The 15,322-nt window shown below is 39.5% G+C and overlaps 1 protein-coding gene across 4 annotated transcripts in view; it reads left to right on the top strand.

Moving 5' to 3' along the window:
• Positions 1–15,322, top strand: part of LOC111865079 (anillin) — a 64,872-nt gene that overhangs the window by 33,633 nt on the left and 15,917 nt on the right. For all 4 annotated transcript variants that reach the window (XM_033751678.1, XM_033751677.1, XM_023852808.2 and 1 more), the window contains 4 exons: positions 3,372–3,503; positions 5,330–5,450; positions 9,886–10,047; positions 12,148–12,389. In XM_033751678.1, coding sequence (XP_033607569.1) covers positions 3,372–3,503; positions 5,330–5,450; positions 9,886–10,047; positions 12,148–12,389 — 657 coding nt within the window. The remainder of the gene's footprint in view (positions 1–3,371; positions 3,504–5,329; positions 5,451–9,885; positions 10,048–12,147; positions 12,390–15,322) is intronic.

Here is a 15,322-nt window from a genome sequence, read left to right as displayed (position 1 = left end):
TGTTATGTCACCGCTGGAGGGTTGGGGGGTGTTTACCGAGCATTGCACCATCCACGTCACATTGCTCCCTTCTAAAGGTTATTCGTCCTGAACAGCCTAACGGTACATCCCCGTTCCTTTTTTTCTTCTCTGGTGTTTGTCTTTGGGGTGCTACCTCTGCTCCCAATTTTTTTAAAAATGCTCATCTCGAGCAATTCAATGGTCCAGCTGTTGTTGATTCCATCATTTCACATTCATTTGTTGCTCATTCACTCTCGTTGGGAAGACCGGTGCTTCTGCGTATGATGTATTTTTGTTTTTGTAATCATCAATAAAATAGAGCTGTAAAATAAAAAATGCTGACACTTTTTGAAAATATGTGTACCTTCTTATGTACTTCTGAATGTCTAAATATAACTAAATGTTTCATGTCATTTGAAACAGTATATTTTTATATATTTTGCATGATAATTTAAAATCTATGATATTGTCGCATGTTAAATGGTAACCTACTTTTGTCTCCTAGGTAACGGGATGAATGATTTCATGTGGGGCTCAGAATCAGCGAATATTTATTGAACACATTCTTTTACACACTCAAGTACAATTATTATCACATTAATCTCCCAGCTGTTCTTGATGGCCGCTAGACTTCAACTGAACTGCCGTCTGGTATATTCAGCCAGTGTCGATCGTAACTGACTCTTTGGAACTGGACTGTTATAGCCTGGTTTCGGACGGGATAGGATGCACCATTGCCCAATGTTCGATTTCACGTTTTCTATGCTCATTGCCACAGAAACGCGTTTCCACTGTTTCGGCAATTTGTCACTGTGGGAACTCAACAATTTCCATTGTAGCCATTGCTCAGCGATGGACGACATATAACACATTACAATATTGTGACATGTTGCGCAATGGAGGACAACCCCTTCCTGCCCAGCAGTGACGTGGCGGGTGAGTCAGCGCTCCATCCCCCCCCCCCTCCATGGTGACATGGGTAACAGCCAACAGCGGTTCCGATTGCGTAACAGGCGGGTCCTGCAACTATATAAGTGAACCACTTTGCCTACGAAGCGAGTTGAAATGTGGCCGTTGCTGAGTTCAGTTGTCGCAGTTGGTTAAAACATAGCCGCCGCCGAAGTTAGTTCTCAAGCCAGCAGCCTACGAGTTGAGTTGGAATCTAACAGCAGTCGCGGAAAGAAGAACCAGACGCGTGTGTAATTGTGTAATTTGGAGTGTGTAATATAGAGAGACTTGTATAGCTCCCGTACTGTGAATATGTGTAGACTACTGAAGATAGAGTGAACAGATTATTGCGAATAGGGTTATAAAGTGAAACCCCGCAACAATGTGAACAGATTATTGCGAATAGGGTTATAAAGTGTGAAACCCCGCAACTGTGTTATAAATAAGTGTCGCCGATACTTGTAGGTTGTTAAATAAACCAATTAACAATCTGAACGGTGTCTTCAGTAGCGAAACACGTTACAATATCAAGAAAAGCATACACATTTTAGCTCCTTCAGTGATGTTTTCATGATGAGAGCATTGAATTTAGCCAGAGAGAGATGATTTTATCTCTATTGTAAGAAAATAAAATTGTTTCTCCAGTCCATTCAATGAAACTTTTCAAATTGCTGTTCTGGTATTAGTTTTTCTGGCACATTTCTCCAAGTGATTTGCTGAAGTTACAGAATTTATATTCATAATTTTATGTCACTATAAATTTATCAGCATTCTCTCATAGTTTTAAATGTTGAATTCAGACTAAAATACATATAATGAAATAACCATTTAAGGTTTGCCTTGGGGGACAAGGTTTCTGTATAGTGAAAGATTTTGAAGGAGGTTATAAAATTCAAACAAAAAAAAGACATTATTATTAATTGCAAATATTTGGTTTAATCTAACCAAAAAGCAAATATGATACATATGTCTAAAAATAAAAGAGAATGATAAATGATGTGTCTAATTGCATAGCAATTTTTGCTTAAAGTAGATTTCTTTCCTTTTTTGTGTCCATGTTTTAATTTTAACAATAGATCTATAATATGTGTATATTATTGTGCAATTAAGTTCAACTTACTAATATCAGCACAAAGAAAAACTTAATACAAAGTGTGCTGGAAGCCAAAAGTTCCTGTGTGGTATGTATCCTGAGTAAGCAAAAAATCAATATCACTGGTCTGTTGCTTCAACTCACTCCCTGCATGCATCTACTGAAGTTCAACAAGGTGACATGCACACTTCAAGGCCCTCTTCAAACAAACAGATGTTATATTTATCTGACTGGAAGATGACATAACCCCCCCCCCAAAAAAAAAAACACATGTATGCAAATAAAATGTGATTGTATGTATTAATTTCATACAGTTATTACAGACAAACATGTGAGATAATAAATATTTAAAACATATGTGAAGTCATCATTGTCTTCATTATTCCCAGCTTCTGATCCATGGCATTAGTGATTCTTCAGGCAAACCTGTTACAGCTCATGGCTCCTTATCTTGAAATGTATTTATATCTCAGTCTTTCCCTCACTTCCTAGGCTGACAACACCATAAGGTGTGAATGCTGGCATTTACTGCATTTAATGAACACAGCAATAAAAGCCTAAAGCATTCAAAATTTTCACACTCAAATTGGAAGGCAGCACTTTATTTTATAATTCTGAAAGTAGGGAAATTACATAGTCTTCCACTCAGATAAATATTGTCACGTGTTGGGGTGTATACGCGACAAATAACTTCATGCCGTACTGGATATAGTGAATTTATTTCACATTCGCTCTTACAGTCACACAATTTACAGATCCACAATTACTGCCATTGGCAGTATCACAAATACTACACTGCAAATGCTGGTTGACTGCCTGGCTGACTCGTAACTCAAGAACTTGAGAACTGTCGGTGAATAGTCTTCGCTGCTCCTTATTTAGCCCCATTCCGGACAACAGGAAACAGCTACGTAATAGGCACCACTGCTGTCTGGTGCCGTGTTGCTAGCAACACTGTCAGGAGTTGTTTACTGCTGTGTAGCAACAGCGGCATCCCATGTTACGTCACCGCAGGGAGAGGCGGGGTGTTGACTGACTTATTACCATAGCAACGGCAATGCTCCAAAAGCATTATGTCACTGTTGGCGGGGTGAAGGGTTTCCTCCATTGCGCAGCACGTCACAATATGTTACTAAATTGAGATATGGATTTCATGTGAGGATTCAATTTTTGTTCACTAAATGCTGGTGAAGCACTAAATCAGAGGAGGTTATTCATTATTTACGTGAGATTTTGGCTGGGACCACAAAAGATGAACACAAAATGAGGGAATCTCCTAGACTGAGGAAACTTAAATCAGATTCTTCTGTATGATGCGTGTGTTTTTTAGGCTGTGAAGGGAACTCCAGTCCGCCAGGTGGTGAGACAGCCAGAACCTGAACCAGAAGAATTCTCAAGTGAAGAGGAAATGGAGTCAAATAAGGAAGCTGTGTGCAATAAAATATCAGAGCTGGTGGGTGAGGTAAGTTTAATATTAACATCTAAGTGTAGAGTCTTGGCATTTCCTGGTGTTTTCTATGCTTATTAATTACATCCATGATGTGTATGTATTGACCGTCTTCTAGTGCACACAGTCTCACTTGTCACTTCACTACATGTTTTGGCATCACTGTGCCATCCTCAGGTGTGTTATTTACGTTAAACTGTTGCACTGCTCGCCATCATGTGTCGTTTGTAGAATGATTTAAAATGTATATTCGTCATGTACTATAATAAAATTTATATATTAAAATTTTATTATAATACATGATGAATATACATTTTAAATCATTTTACAAACGACATATGATGGCGAGCAGTGCAATAGTTTAACGTAAATAACACACCTGAGGATGGCACAGTGATGCCGAAACATGTAGTGAAGTGACAAGTGAGACTGTGTGCACTAGAAGACGGTCAATACATACACATTATGGATGTGAATCAGTGCAACAGGACGCTAAATTACAACCTTAATAATTATGTTTCTGCGTCTAGGTTGTTTGGTGAAACCAGATTCAGAATTCATTTGCTGGGTTTCTCATAGCTTCATCTGTTAGTTCAGTTTCAGGGTTCTTGTCAGACCTGAGCTACCTTGAAGGTACCAGGGATGAGCTCCTGTATTTTATCCTTACAAGCTTTCCCCTACTTCATCATTTCCCTCCATCTATGATGTGAATGTGAAGTTGGAATTTAGGAGAGGTAGGTGCAGAGGTTTGTTGCTAGACAGCCAAAGGAAGAAGATAGCATGAACTGTTCTTATGTGCATGGACAGCAGGTCAATGATAGAACTTCCTAAATGAAGGCTATTTTGTGAAGAGCTGAATTATGAGGGCTTATGAAAATTTCTTAAAGCAGGAGTTTTCTCCTGTTTGCCCATGTCATGTACTGACAACAGAGAATAGCCTAATGACCCAAGTTCTGTTGCAAACTCTAAAGTTGCAATATAAATGACTCATAATATGTGGGGGTCAAAAATGCTCTGAACGAACACTGACCATGATAAAAAAAGGAGCAGGAAACATGACCAAGTTAAAAGGAGGGGCAAGTCTGGGAATCTTATGCAACTCACTGGATATGTGTGGCAGCTTCAGCCATGACTGCAAGTAAGACACTGATGCTCTTCATGACACTGAAATAAAACCACCTCTTTCTATGCTACAGCTTATACTTGTTGACCCTTAAAAGTAGGGAATTTAATTGTCAATCTATAGCATGATATGGGAGCAGTATTTATGGGTGTTTTGAATTTTGCTGTAGGGAGTGTAAAAATGGCATGTCAAACTGAAATAGCTTCCATGGTTTTCTTTCAATTGGAATTAAATTTTGGACGTCAAGAAAATCTCAGCTCCATGAGTGAGTGAGTGACCAGTTTTATATCTGTATAATTTTTGCTGTCTCAATATAATTAAATCAGCTTGACTGAGGGATTGTGTTTTAAAATGTGGGTCCAGTGCCTCCTGATAATGACCTGTTCGATCTTTTTGACACTTGTAAATGCAGGCAATGGTACAGAATTCATTTCTGGATTCTTATGATAAGGTGGTCTTGAGAGTGATACAGTAAGTAGCCTGTAAAGGGAACCACAGTTTAAAGTGGGCTTTGAGCTGGTATGGGCAGGGCATTTGTCTCATCACTCAGAATGTTATCTTTGGTGTAAATTGTGATGGTTTTGGCCTGTGAGCAGAAATATCTTGTTGGAGATGAGACTCTGAGCCTTCTGCATGAGAACCAGTGCCTGTGTTTCGAAGTCTTTGTTTTGGGTTAAATTACAGTGTGCGATAATGAAATGTTTTGTGTGTTGTGTAGGTGAAGAAACAAGAGATAATGATTTCACAGGCGACTCAGGCGCTTAATTTCTGCTATTCAACTATTGAGTTCTCAGGTTCAGCAGAGCAGGTTGAAGGAGAAAGGTTGCTACTTGCTGCAAGTAAGTATCATATTTTGGTCCTATCCCATTTGAGGAAATAATTGTTATTGAACAGGTGCTTTTCTAATGGATACTTGGGAGGAACCTTAACCCTTTTGTGCCAATAAATTTACTGAACCACTGGGGCAGGTTCTGCTAGTGCTGACTGTGAGCTAGGGTTGGAAGGAATTCCATCAGCATGTTGTGAGTGAGTTTGTGTGATATCATATGCGTTGTCTCATGCTATATCTGTGACCATCACCATCATTGAAAGTTGATGCTGTTGTACAGGCACTAATGTGGCATAATGGTGTTCTTTATGGCAACGGTGCTGAGTAGAATATTTGGACTGAAGAGGGATGAAGTGACAGGACGTTGGAGAAAACTGCATAATGAGGAGCTTCATAACTTGTACACTTTGCCAAGTATAATTAGAATGATAAAGTCAAGGAGGATGAGCAGGACAGGGCATGTAGCACGAATGGGGGTGAAGATGAATGCGTATAGGATTTTGGTGGGGAAGACAGAAGGAAGCGACCACTAGGAAAATTTAGACGTAGGTGGGTGGGTAATAATAAGAATAAATTAAGATGGATCTTAGAGAGATATGATGGGGTGGTGTGGGCTGGATTGATATGACTTAGGATAGGGACCAATGAAGGGCTCTTTTGAACACTTGTAATTAACTTTCAGGTTCCATAAAATGTTGGGATATTCTGTACTAGCTGAGTGAATAGTGGCTTCTCAAGAAGGGCTCAGCTCAATGAAGTTAGTTAGTTATTTGCAAACAAGCAAAACAGATGATGTTTGAAGTGTACCAATATTTCAGAGACACAAGTCCCATCAACCAGACAAAACAATCTGTAAGGGTGGTAACAATATTGCCAGATGTTGAGAAAGAAGAGGAACTGTCTGTGGCATAGGTCTTAGAACTATATGGACATGACACAAATTGAATGTTTAGGTGTATATTTTGTGTTAAATATATTCATATTTGTGTTTAGCATCAATGAGCTGTATAATTTTATCTTTGTCCTGGTTAAATGCATGTGATTTTTCTGAACGGAACAAATCTGGCAATGTATGGCAACTAATCTTCAACATAAATGGAACATCAGGGGGAAACAGCATAAGGCTGCCTTTTGTGGAGGTTATGGCATGACTGCTGAAAGCCATAATTGTGAAGCCAGAAGACAGCTGTTGCTAGGGAATGGCTCTGCAAACATGCCTGTTGCTAGGCAGTGGTTCTGTAAATGTCACATGACCTCAGCCATGCATACATATGCAACAGTAGAATAACTGTTTGGAGCAGTGTTTTCTATGCGGTTCGCCACAATGGCTATGTCACATTACAACAAGGCAGCTGCAAGGACAGGGGTTTTCTGTTCTGAGGCTATATAATGACTAGCAGCCGTTACAAGTTGACCTTGGAAAGGAGATCCTGACTCATGGTTAGAAGTTGTGGGAATTGGAGCCATGGAGCAGTTTTGAGCCACCAACTGGTGAAGAGAAACTGGGGAATCTACAGCATTGGGAGCCGTTACTATGTGACAACTGGTAAAGACACAGCAAACTGAAAAGACTTAATGCCTGCTGTAATAAATTCTAATGTGTGAATTAGTAGCAGTTCTGTAATTAATTGTGGTCATGAGTTTTAAGAGTCCAGTAAATCCAGTTACGAATCCAAACCCTGTGTCTGGTCACTAAACATTTTAGAATGTAATGAAATACATAACACAATCTAAGCGCAAACTTCAGAATAAGAAATGTTAGTCTACAGTGTTTTAGTACAGAAATATTTATAAGAATGTACTGATGAAATGGTCAAGACACAAAACAAGGCAATACTCCATCTTCCAGTATAGTATGCTATAGGGCTTACAAGGTGTATCGGAAAGTTCCCAGACTATGTAAAAAAAGAAATGCTGGCTTAACTTACTCAATTTTTGGCTGCCATCTCCTTCAAAATAGTCTCCTTGAGAACATATACTGCGATCCCATTGTTTTTTCCACGCTTCAAAAGTACCATGGAAGTCATTTTATTTAATGCTTTTGAGTACTGCTTCTGATTGATTCCATATGGATGTCAAATACTATTTCAAAACATAATTTCTTCAGTTTCATTTTCAATTTGGAAAGCGAAGCGAAATCACAGGGGGCTAAGTGCAGCGAGTAGGGAGGATGGTAAATGATAACCATGTTGTTGTTAGTCACAAACTCCGTGGTTTTCAGGGACGTGTGGATGGGCGCGTTTTCATGATGGAGGGATGAGATGCATGTTCAAATTTTCAGTTAAGATCTCCTGGCAAACTCCATAACTGATCCAAACGGTGTCTGCAAGCTCATGGATTGTTCGGCAAAAGTCTTTGTGGATAAGCTCTTGAATTTTTTCAACATTTTCTGTCGTTTTGCTAGTACTTGGTCCCCCTGAACTTTCATCATTCTCAACTGACACTTGACCGGCCTTGAAACGTGAATGCCATTGAAGAAAGCACTGTCCGGCTTAAAGAATGTTCTCCAGATGACTCATGAAGCATTTCAAGGATTTCAGTAGCGGATTTACTGAGCTTCACACAAAACTTTATGGAGACTTGTTGCTTGATTTTGCCATCCATCGCAGACAGAATGAAACACGATGTTGAAAAACACTCGTATAAGAACAGTGCATTGTCACATGGCAGACTGATGCAATAGGCTTTCGGAAGTGTGACCTTGGCCTCCCCTCTCATCTTCTTTCACTGATATAGTTACATCAATAACAGTCCAGGAAACTTCCGATACCACCTTGTATGTAGATACAGCTGATGGCACAATAAAATCCTTTAAGTTATCTGGACCCAGTGACCCAGATGATCATGCTTGGAAAGCCTAGTTTACTAGTCTGCCGGCTGATGAGAGGGGTAAGTAAGATTAACACACAACAGGCAGATTTGGCTTGACAGCCATGGAAAATGCAGCACCTCTAGGGTCTATGTGTCAGTGGCAGTGCCTGTGCTGACTTATGCAAGTGAAAACTACATAATAAATCGATTGGACAAAAACAAAATAGAGTCAGCTGAAATGAGCTTCCTGTGTCCAGCACCTGGACACAACACAAAGGACAAACATCCTTTAGAATTAAAAATATCAAATTTAAATGAGAGAAAAGTCAGGAAGAAAACTTATATGAACATATTTTAAGAATAGCAACAGTAGACTCCCAAAAATATTACTGAATTATAAACCCAGAGGACATTGAAATATCAGATGATATAGCTAGATGGGAGAACATATTCTTTTGAAGTTGGAATCAGACCAGTGGCACATACCCTTGAATAATAATAATAATGATACGGGAGGGTTAATTTTATGTTGTCAACAGTTAGGTTATGTACTGTCAAATTGTACTTAGATGAATGTTGCATTGGGATAGATTTGGGAGGAAGCTGTGGCCTAATTGAGGTACTACCTCATCACTTGTTGTGAGGGACTGAGAGAAAGTACAAAATACTTCAGTGAGGATAGCTGGTATCCCAGCTGAGATATGTACTGAGCAACATATTGCAATGCAAATTAACAGTGAGTATCATCATATGTTACTTGATGTTATTTAATTTACATATGTATATCCAATTACCAATGGAAATCCCGTCATACACATTACAACTGGTGTCAGAAGTGGATGGATTGGAGGCTACAGAGGTTTGTTTTATTGTCAGCCTACAAAAATGGAAGAAATGGTGGAACACCTGGTAACTGCCATAGGAAAGATAGACTCCGACCAAGCAAAAATGGATGCCAGAGTAAGGGAAATGAATGCTGAAATAAGAACTGACAGAGAAAGAATAATGACAAGGCTGGAAGCCATGATGCAGAACAATCAAGAAATGATGGAATCCAGGAGAGATGCCGATAATGAATAGTTTGAGAGCCTTTGAAGTACTCTCATCTCCTGGATGGATATCCACCAGGCAAAGACAGTGTCCACTCAAGAAATGAAAACCAAGATGGCTGTACATCAAGAGATGATGGAGGTCACACTACACTCTATCCGGTCCGAGTTAGAAGAGAACCTCAAACACTGGGTGGAAGACGTCATGTTGTGTGTCGACCAAACGATGCAGGGCCTCATAACTTCATAACTTTCTGGTTTCTTACTTTAGACATAACTGAGAACACCTAGAAGATACAAAATTTTCGAAATATGTGTGGTAGCCACAACAAAATAACATGTAAGAACTGCAATAAAATTTTGGTATGTGATTCAAATTTTCAGTCCCAGTCCATTTTTTTAAAACATGATACATTTTAATGTCTATTCGTTAGATTTAGCAACTATATGTTGTGATGTTGACAGGGAAAGCAACTATGCCCCTGTTGCTATTTAGAAATAAAATTGTCATGGCAAAATTTATGAGCATGAAGAAGTCAAGATATGCAGAAGACACATTCATATACTGACCATATTTGTTTACAGCTCATCGCCGACAAGCTGCACTGCATGAACTACAACGATTGCGGATAGAAGGCAGCCTGAGGCCAAAGGGCTGCAGCTCTGAACTGTCAGTGCGGGGATCACTTATCATATCTAATGTAACCTTACCGTTGACGAGAGACTATCTTCATACAGTGGCTGCAGGTGACTTTCCTGGATACATGAAAAATATCAAATATACACTAATACAATGTGGTTCAAATATGACCGGGACTGATTTTTTTTAAACCATAATTGCCAAACACTCTTGCACATGTCAGTCTTCAATGTACTCCCCTCCGGAGTCAATATATTTTTTCCAACGTTCTGGAAGCATCCTGATGCCCTTTTCAAAAAAGGCTTGTGGTTGGCGGTGTATCCACTCCCGAACATTCTGGATGACGGCGTTGTTCACAAACCGCATGCCTTTCAAGTCTGATTTGAGCCTTCCAAACAGGTAGAAATCGCTTGTGGCCAAATCGGGACTGTACAGCGGATGTGTCAGAAGGTTCCATTTCAATTTCCAGGGGGTTTCCATTGTTGTCTTGGCTGTATGGGGGTGTGCATTGTCTTGAAGGAAGGCTACCCGCTTTCCACCTGTCTTCCACTTAGATCGTATCTTTTCTTTCATGTCTGTTGCCAGGAGGTCTGAATAATAAGCTGAATTGACTGTTCTGGCATCTGTCAGAAAGTCTACATGGATAACCCCCTGCCAGTCCCAGAAGAACGTTGCCATCACTTTTCCTGCTGAACAGCTCCTCTGGGCTCTCTTGGGTTTGGGAGAACTGGTATGCCGCCACTCGCATGATGATTGCTGGGACTCGGGAATGAAGTAGTGCACCTACGTTTCATCAGTGGTCACTATAGACTTCAAAAATGCATCACCTTCATCTTCAAACTGCTGTAGGAGACGACTGGCAACTTGCATGCACACCATTTTGTTCACGTCCGTCAAAGTGCGTGGTACCCACCGTGCATTCACCTTGCGATAGTGCAGGTGGTATTTCATGATGTCTTATACACTACCAACACTGATGGACAGCATTGCTCCAAGTTCCTTGATAGTGATGCGCCTATTCTCACGAATAAGCACGTCTGCATGATTAATGTTTGGCTTGGTGATGGATGTTCACGGCCAATGATCATGCAGTTCATTCTCCACATGCTTTCTGCCCACTCTGAAGGACTTACACCACTCAAACACATGGGTCCATGAGAGACCCTCTTCCCCATACTGTTGTTGGAGTCTGTGGTGAATTTCAGTGGGAGGGTCATTTTCTCCAACAAGGAATTTGATCACAATGCGTTGTTCCACACTCTGTGGTACCTTCTGTTCACTCATCACTCTAGCAACTCCCAGACGGGACCGAACAGGATGGAGGGTGGAGGTTGTGGCTTCACTCTCTCAAGGTCGCACAGCTTGTTTACACACAAATCAGCCCCGGTCATATTTGAACCACCTTGTAAATATGAGAACATAATCAGTGTTTTTACAGGGTTTGGGGGTGTACATGACATGTAGATGCGTTTTGGATTGATGACCAGATTTATTTCACACTTATACAACTTGTTACTACACTTCACAAACCACTACATTGCGTTCAGTTAAGGAGGAAACTTTGCAACACCGCTGACCCGGCCCAACATTCCTCACAGATTATTGTTGCTCTAACTGCTGGTAGCAGAATGAGTCATTAGCACTGATAAACACGCGCCGTTACAGTTGCAGTGACATTACATTTGCAATATTTTGCAGACCTTACAGTGCCATTTGCAATAGGAACACTAAAATATTTGTATTCAGCTTTCTCATTGGAATACTTTGTTACATTTGCAATGTTTTTGCTTCTTTGCTGTGAATTATTAGTTTGCTCTTCCCTTGTGCCAACATGACAATTGCATAGGAATAAATAAAGCATCTCATATAAAATAAAAGACCTTAATTTTATACGGGAACACAATATGTGGGTGTCTTGAAGTGGGTCTGTGTCTGTGAGACAGTATTAACAACAGCACATTGCCCATGCACATTGTCACTTTTCCATCCTGCCCACACACACCTCGTGCTGTCTCCTGTTATGACCATAATACCTCACAACTCTTTTAGGCATTTGAATGGGGATTCAAGGCTATGAAGTCTGTCACTTAAAGAAGATATCAAGGCGTTAAAAGAGAAACTGAAGGAAATATAACCTGCTAACATGCAGTACCATCAGAAGACTCACACTCAGTATCATGGGCCTGTATTGTCATTGTGTGCTACAGGTGAATGGTGCCATCATTATATGTACTTGGTGCGCTCTCAGGAGCAAGTGGTGGCCTCACAAGTTCTGGCTGCCACAAGTGAGAACCTGCGTCATGAGGGAGGTGCAGCTCTGCTGTTCCCTGGTTCTGTGAAACTTTCTGGCCTATATAGTGATTTCAAAGTGACACTTGAGGTATACATCTTGCAGACCAACAGAGAAGTGCTGCCTCATGATGTCAAATACCATATCTTGGGCAAGAAGGTATGTTATATAGGAGGCCTGTTTTCAGGCATATGAGTAATTAGCCTTTTCTTGCATCAATTTTTCTTCTAGTTTCATTTTATTTTGTTGTGGTCTTTGGATAAAAAGTGTCCAAAGTCTTTTTTGATGTATTTAGTGCCTGTCTGAACTATCTTGTTCTAGGTTGTCCCCTAGATCCCTTTCTTTTTACATGGCCACACCATTGTAATCCTTCTCTTCTAACTCTGTTACAAATTTTGGATTACAGTATCTAAACATTTAATTTCTAATTCTGTCCTTTGATATTTTCTCTCAGTACTCATTGCTCATGAATTTTCTTATTATCCCCCTCATTATAGTCATGAACTGTTGATATTTAACCTACACACAAAGTGTACTTTAACCTTTTTGCTATGGAGCTCAAAGCAGTGTAAGGTACACTAGCAGTCAGATTCTGCAGAAGTTGTGTTGTGAGTTAAAACATTGTGCCAGTGCAGCTCTTGCATCTATGCTGAAACCTTTCCAGGAAATGCAGGACATGTAGTGACCATATGTAGAAACTTTCATGACCAATTGTAATTTTTACCAAGTGATGTAGCAAAATATGGCTTTGTTTCTTTGCATTGTAATATATTGTTAATTAGCACTGTCAAGTAGTAAGGTGTGCAAGTAAACATGGGTACTTAAGAGATGAAAACAGATTGCAGAAGATGCCATTACTAACATTTTATTTGCCGATTCTGAATTTGGGCAAAAATGCAATGATGATTATAGTAGTGACAGTTCAACTAATTGTTCTAGTGGTCAGTGTGATATTGAAATGGAAGATATGGTATTGAAACATGGTAGCATCATGGTACAGGGTACATTGACCCAGTGTAAAGAAATAAGTGACAGAATAGGATGTAGCACACCATACTGTACATTTCTGAAATATTTTCCTTGTTCAGTATTTGTCCACACAGCAGAGCAAACAAATTTTCTGCACCCAATTTCATAACAGAATATATGGCTTCCCTCCCTCTTCTGCAGTCCATTCTTGGGACAGATCTAATGCAATTGATATTCAGGCAATAGTTGCCCTTGAAATTGGAATGAGTATATGCAAAAAGAGTTCTCTGGAAGAATATTTCAGTGAGCCACATTGGCTAAATATTAAACATCATTACACATTAATTATGTCAAAGGACAAGTACTTTCTTCTGCAGTCTTCTCTGCATTTCAGTGATAACAAAGAACAAAGTTCTAAAGGAAATCCTGGATATGACCCACCCTTTGAAATTAGACCTGTCATGGAAACAGTTCAGAACACTTGCCTTTAACATTACTCCCTTGGATCACAACTATCAGTCAATGAAACCATGCTACATTCCAAGAGTAGGCTGTGGTTCAAGTGATAACTGTCTTATAAGCCTTCTGCCAAGTGTGGTGTAAAAGTTTTGTCCCTATGTAACAGTCATTCATTAATTTTTATTCATCCTGGAGATCAAAATACATTGATATAGGATATGTCCATCCATGTTATGCATTGTAGAAATTACACTAATGATAATAAGTATTAACTTATTAGAAATATAACAATGGAAGTATTAAAAATAATGATAATATTGTCCCGTGTTGGGTATGTCACATGACAAATAATTTCATGTGGGTATTGGATTCAGCGAATCTTTATTGGGCACTCAATCTTACACACCTTACAATTGTTATCACTTCAACTGTATTCCGCGGCGGCTATCTTTCAACTGTCTTGCCGCTGTCTGTGGCTCTTGGCTTAATGTAGGTGTTCTGCGGACTCAGTAGAGGACACCCCTCGCCAAGGTTTGATCTCACATGTTCAGCAGTCCGTTGCTTCGGGAATGCTCTTTATACACTGGTAATGAGTTTCGTCTCATCCATTATTACTCAACGGCCTTCTGTTGTTCATCTCCAGGGAAACGCGTTCATTGTTTTGGCATTATATACGCAATGGCCCACTGTTATTGCATTACCATGACAGTATCTACTCCAGACACGTTACAGTATTATTAAATTATTAGAAATATAGCTTGTTAGAGATAAAACAATAGAAGTATTAAAAATATTGATAATGTTAATTTATTAGAATTGTAACTTATTCTACATGTCTGCCTGTCAGTAGCCAATACTACAGAATTCTTCATTTAGGTAATGTTCAACAAAATATTTACAAGTTCTTCAGTGCCTTCTTAATTTGGTTGTTGTTACTTATTTGTTTTATGTTGTTTGGCACTTTGTTGTAAGGATGGGGTTTTCTCTAACTTCATTGTTTACATAGGAAAATCTGGGAGCCTGCAGATACTGTTGAACTCTTGGGGAAAGAGTTTTGTAATTTATACACAGTTTTTGGATCAATGGGCATGTTGTTATTTATTATGATAACTGCTTTTCCAACCCTGCCCTTTTCCAGAAACTGGAAACGAATTCTGTAGATACCTGTGACACTGAAAGGGCGGGTAGAAAAGGTCTGCCTACTGACATGAAGGTACAGGCATTTAAAATGAAAAAAGGCTATGAACAAAATTTTGGTTGAATGACAGGGAATCTGTACTTACCAAGACACAGGTTGGTTGAATCTTACCTTCACTGTGCATAATATTGGAATTTAACCCTTTCGCGGGGTCTTTTAAATTCCGCGGCCGTCTCTCCGGCGGTAATCTATTCAGCCGTCCATTTAAATTTTGCTCGAAAATGATTTATTCATCATTGTTCTTAAATTATATGAGATAGGAACATGAAACTTTCACTAAAATGATCTTAAAAGGTGGTTTTATAACCTTACCTTATAATATGAGCGCCCTGTATCTTGGCAATGGAAGCAGGTTGTTTAGTATTTGAGCAGTGAATGGTACGCCTTGAAGGATGAAACTTTCACTAAAATGATCTTAAAAGATGGTTTTTATAACCTTACCTTATAATATGAGCGCCCTGTATCT

The sequence above is a fragment of the Cryptotermes secundus genome, unplaced genomic scaffold, assembly GCF_002891405.2.
Source record: "Cryptotermes secundus unplaced genomic scaffold, Csec_1.0 scaffold1654, whole genome shotgun sequence".
In the NCBI taxonomy this organism is placed as follows: Eukaryota; Metazoa; Arthropoda; class Insecta; order Blattodea; family Kalotermitidae; genus Cryptotermes; species Cryptotermes secundus.
Note: the sequence above shows the minus strand (reverse complement) of the source record. Positions and strands in the feature narration are given on the sequence as shown.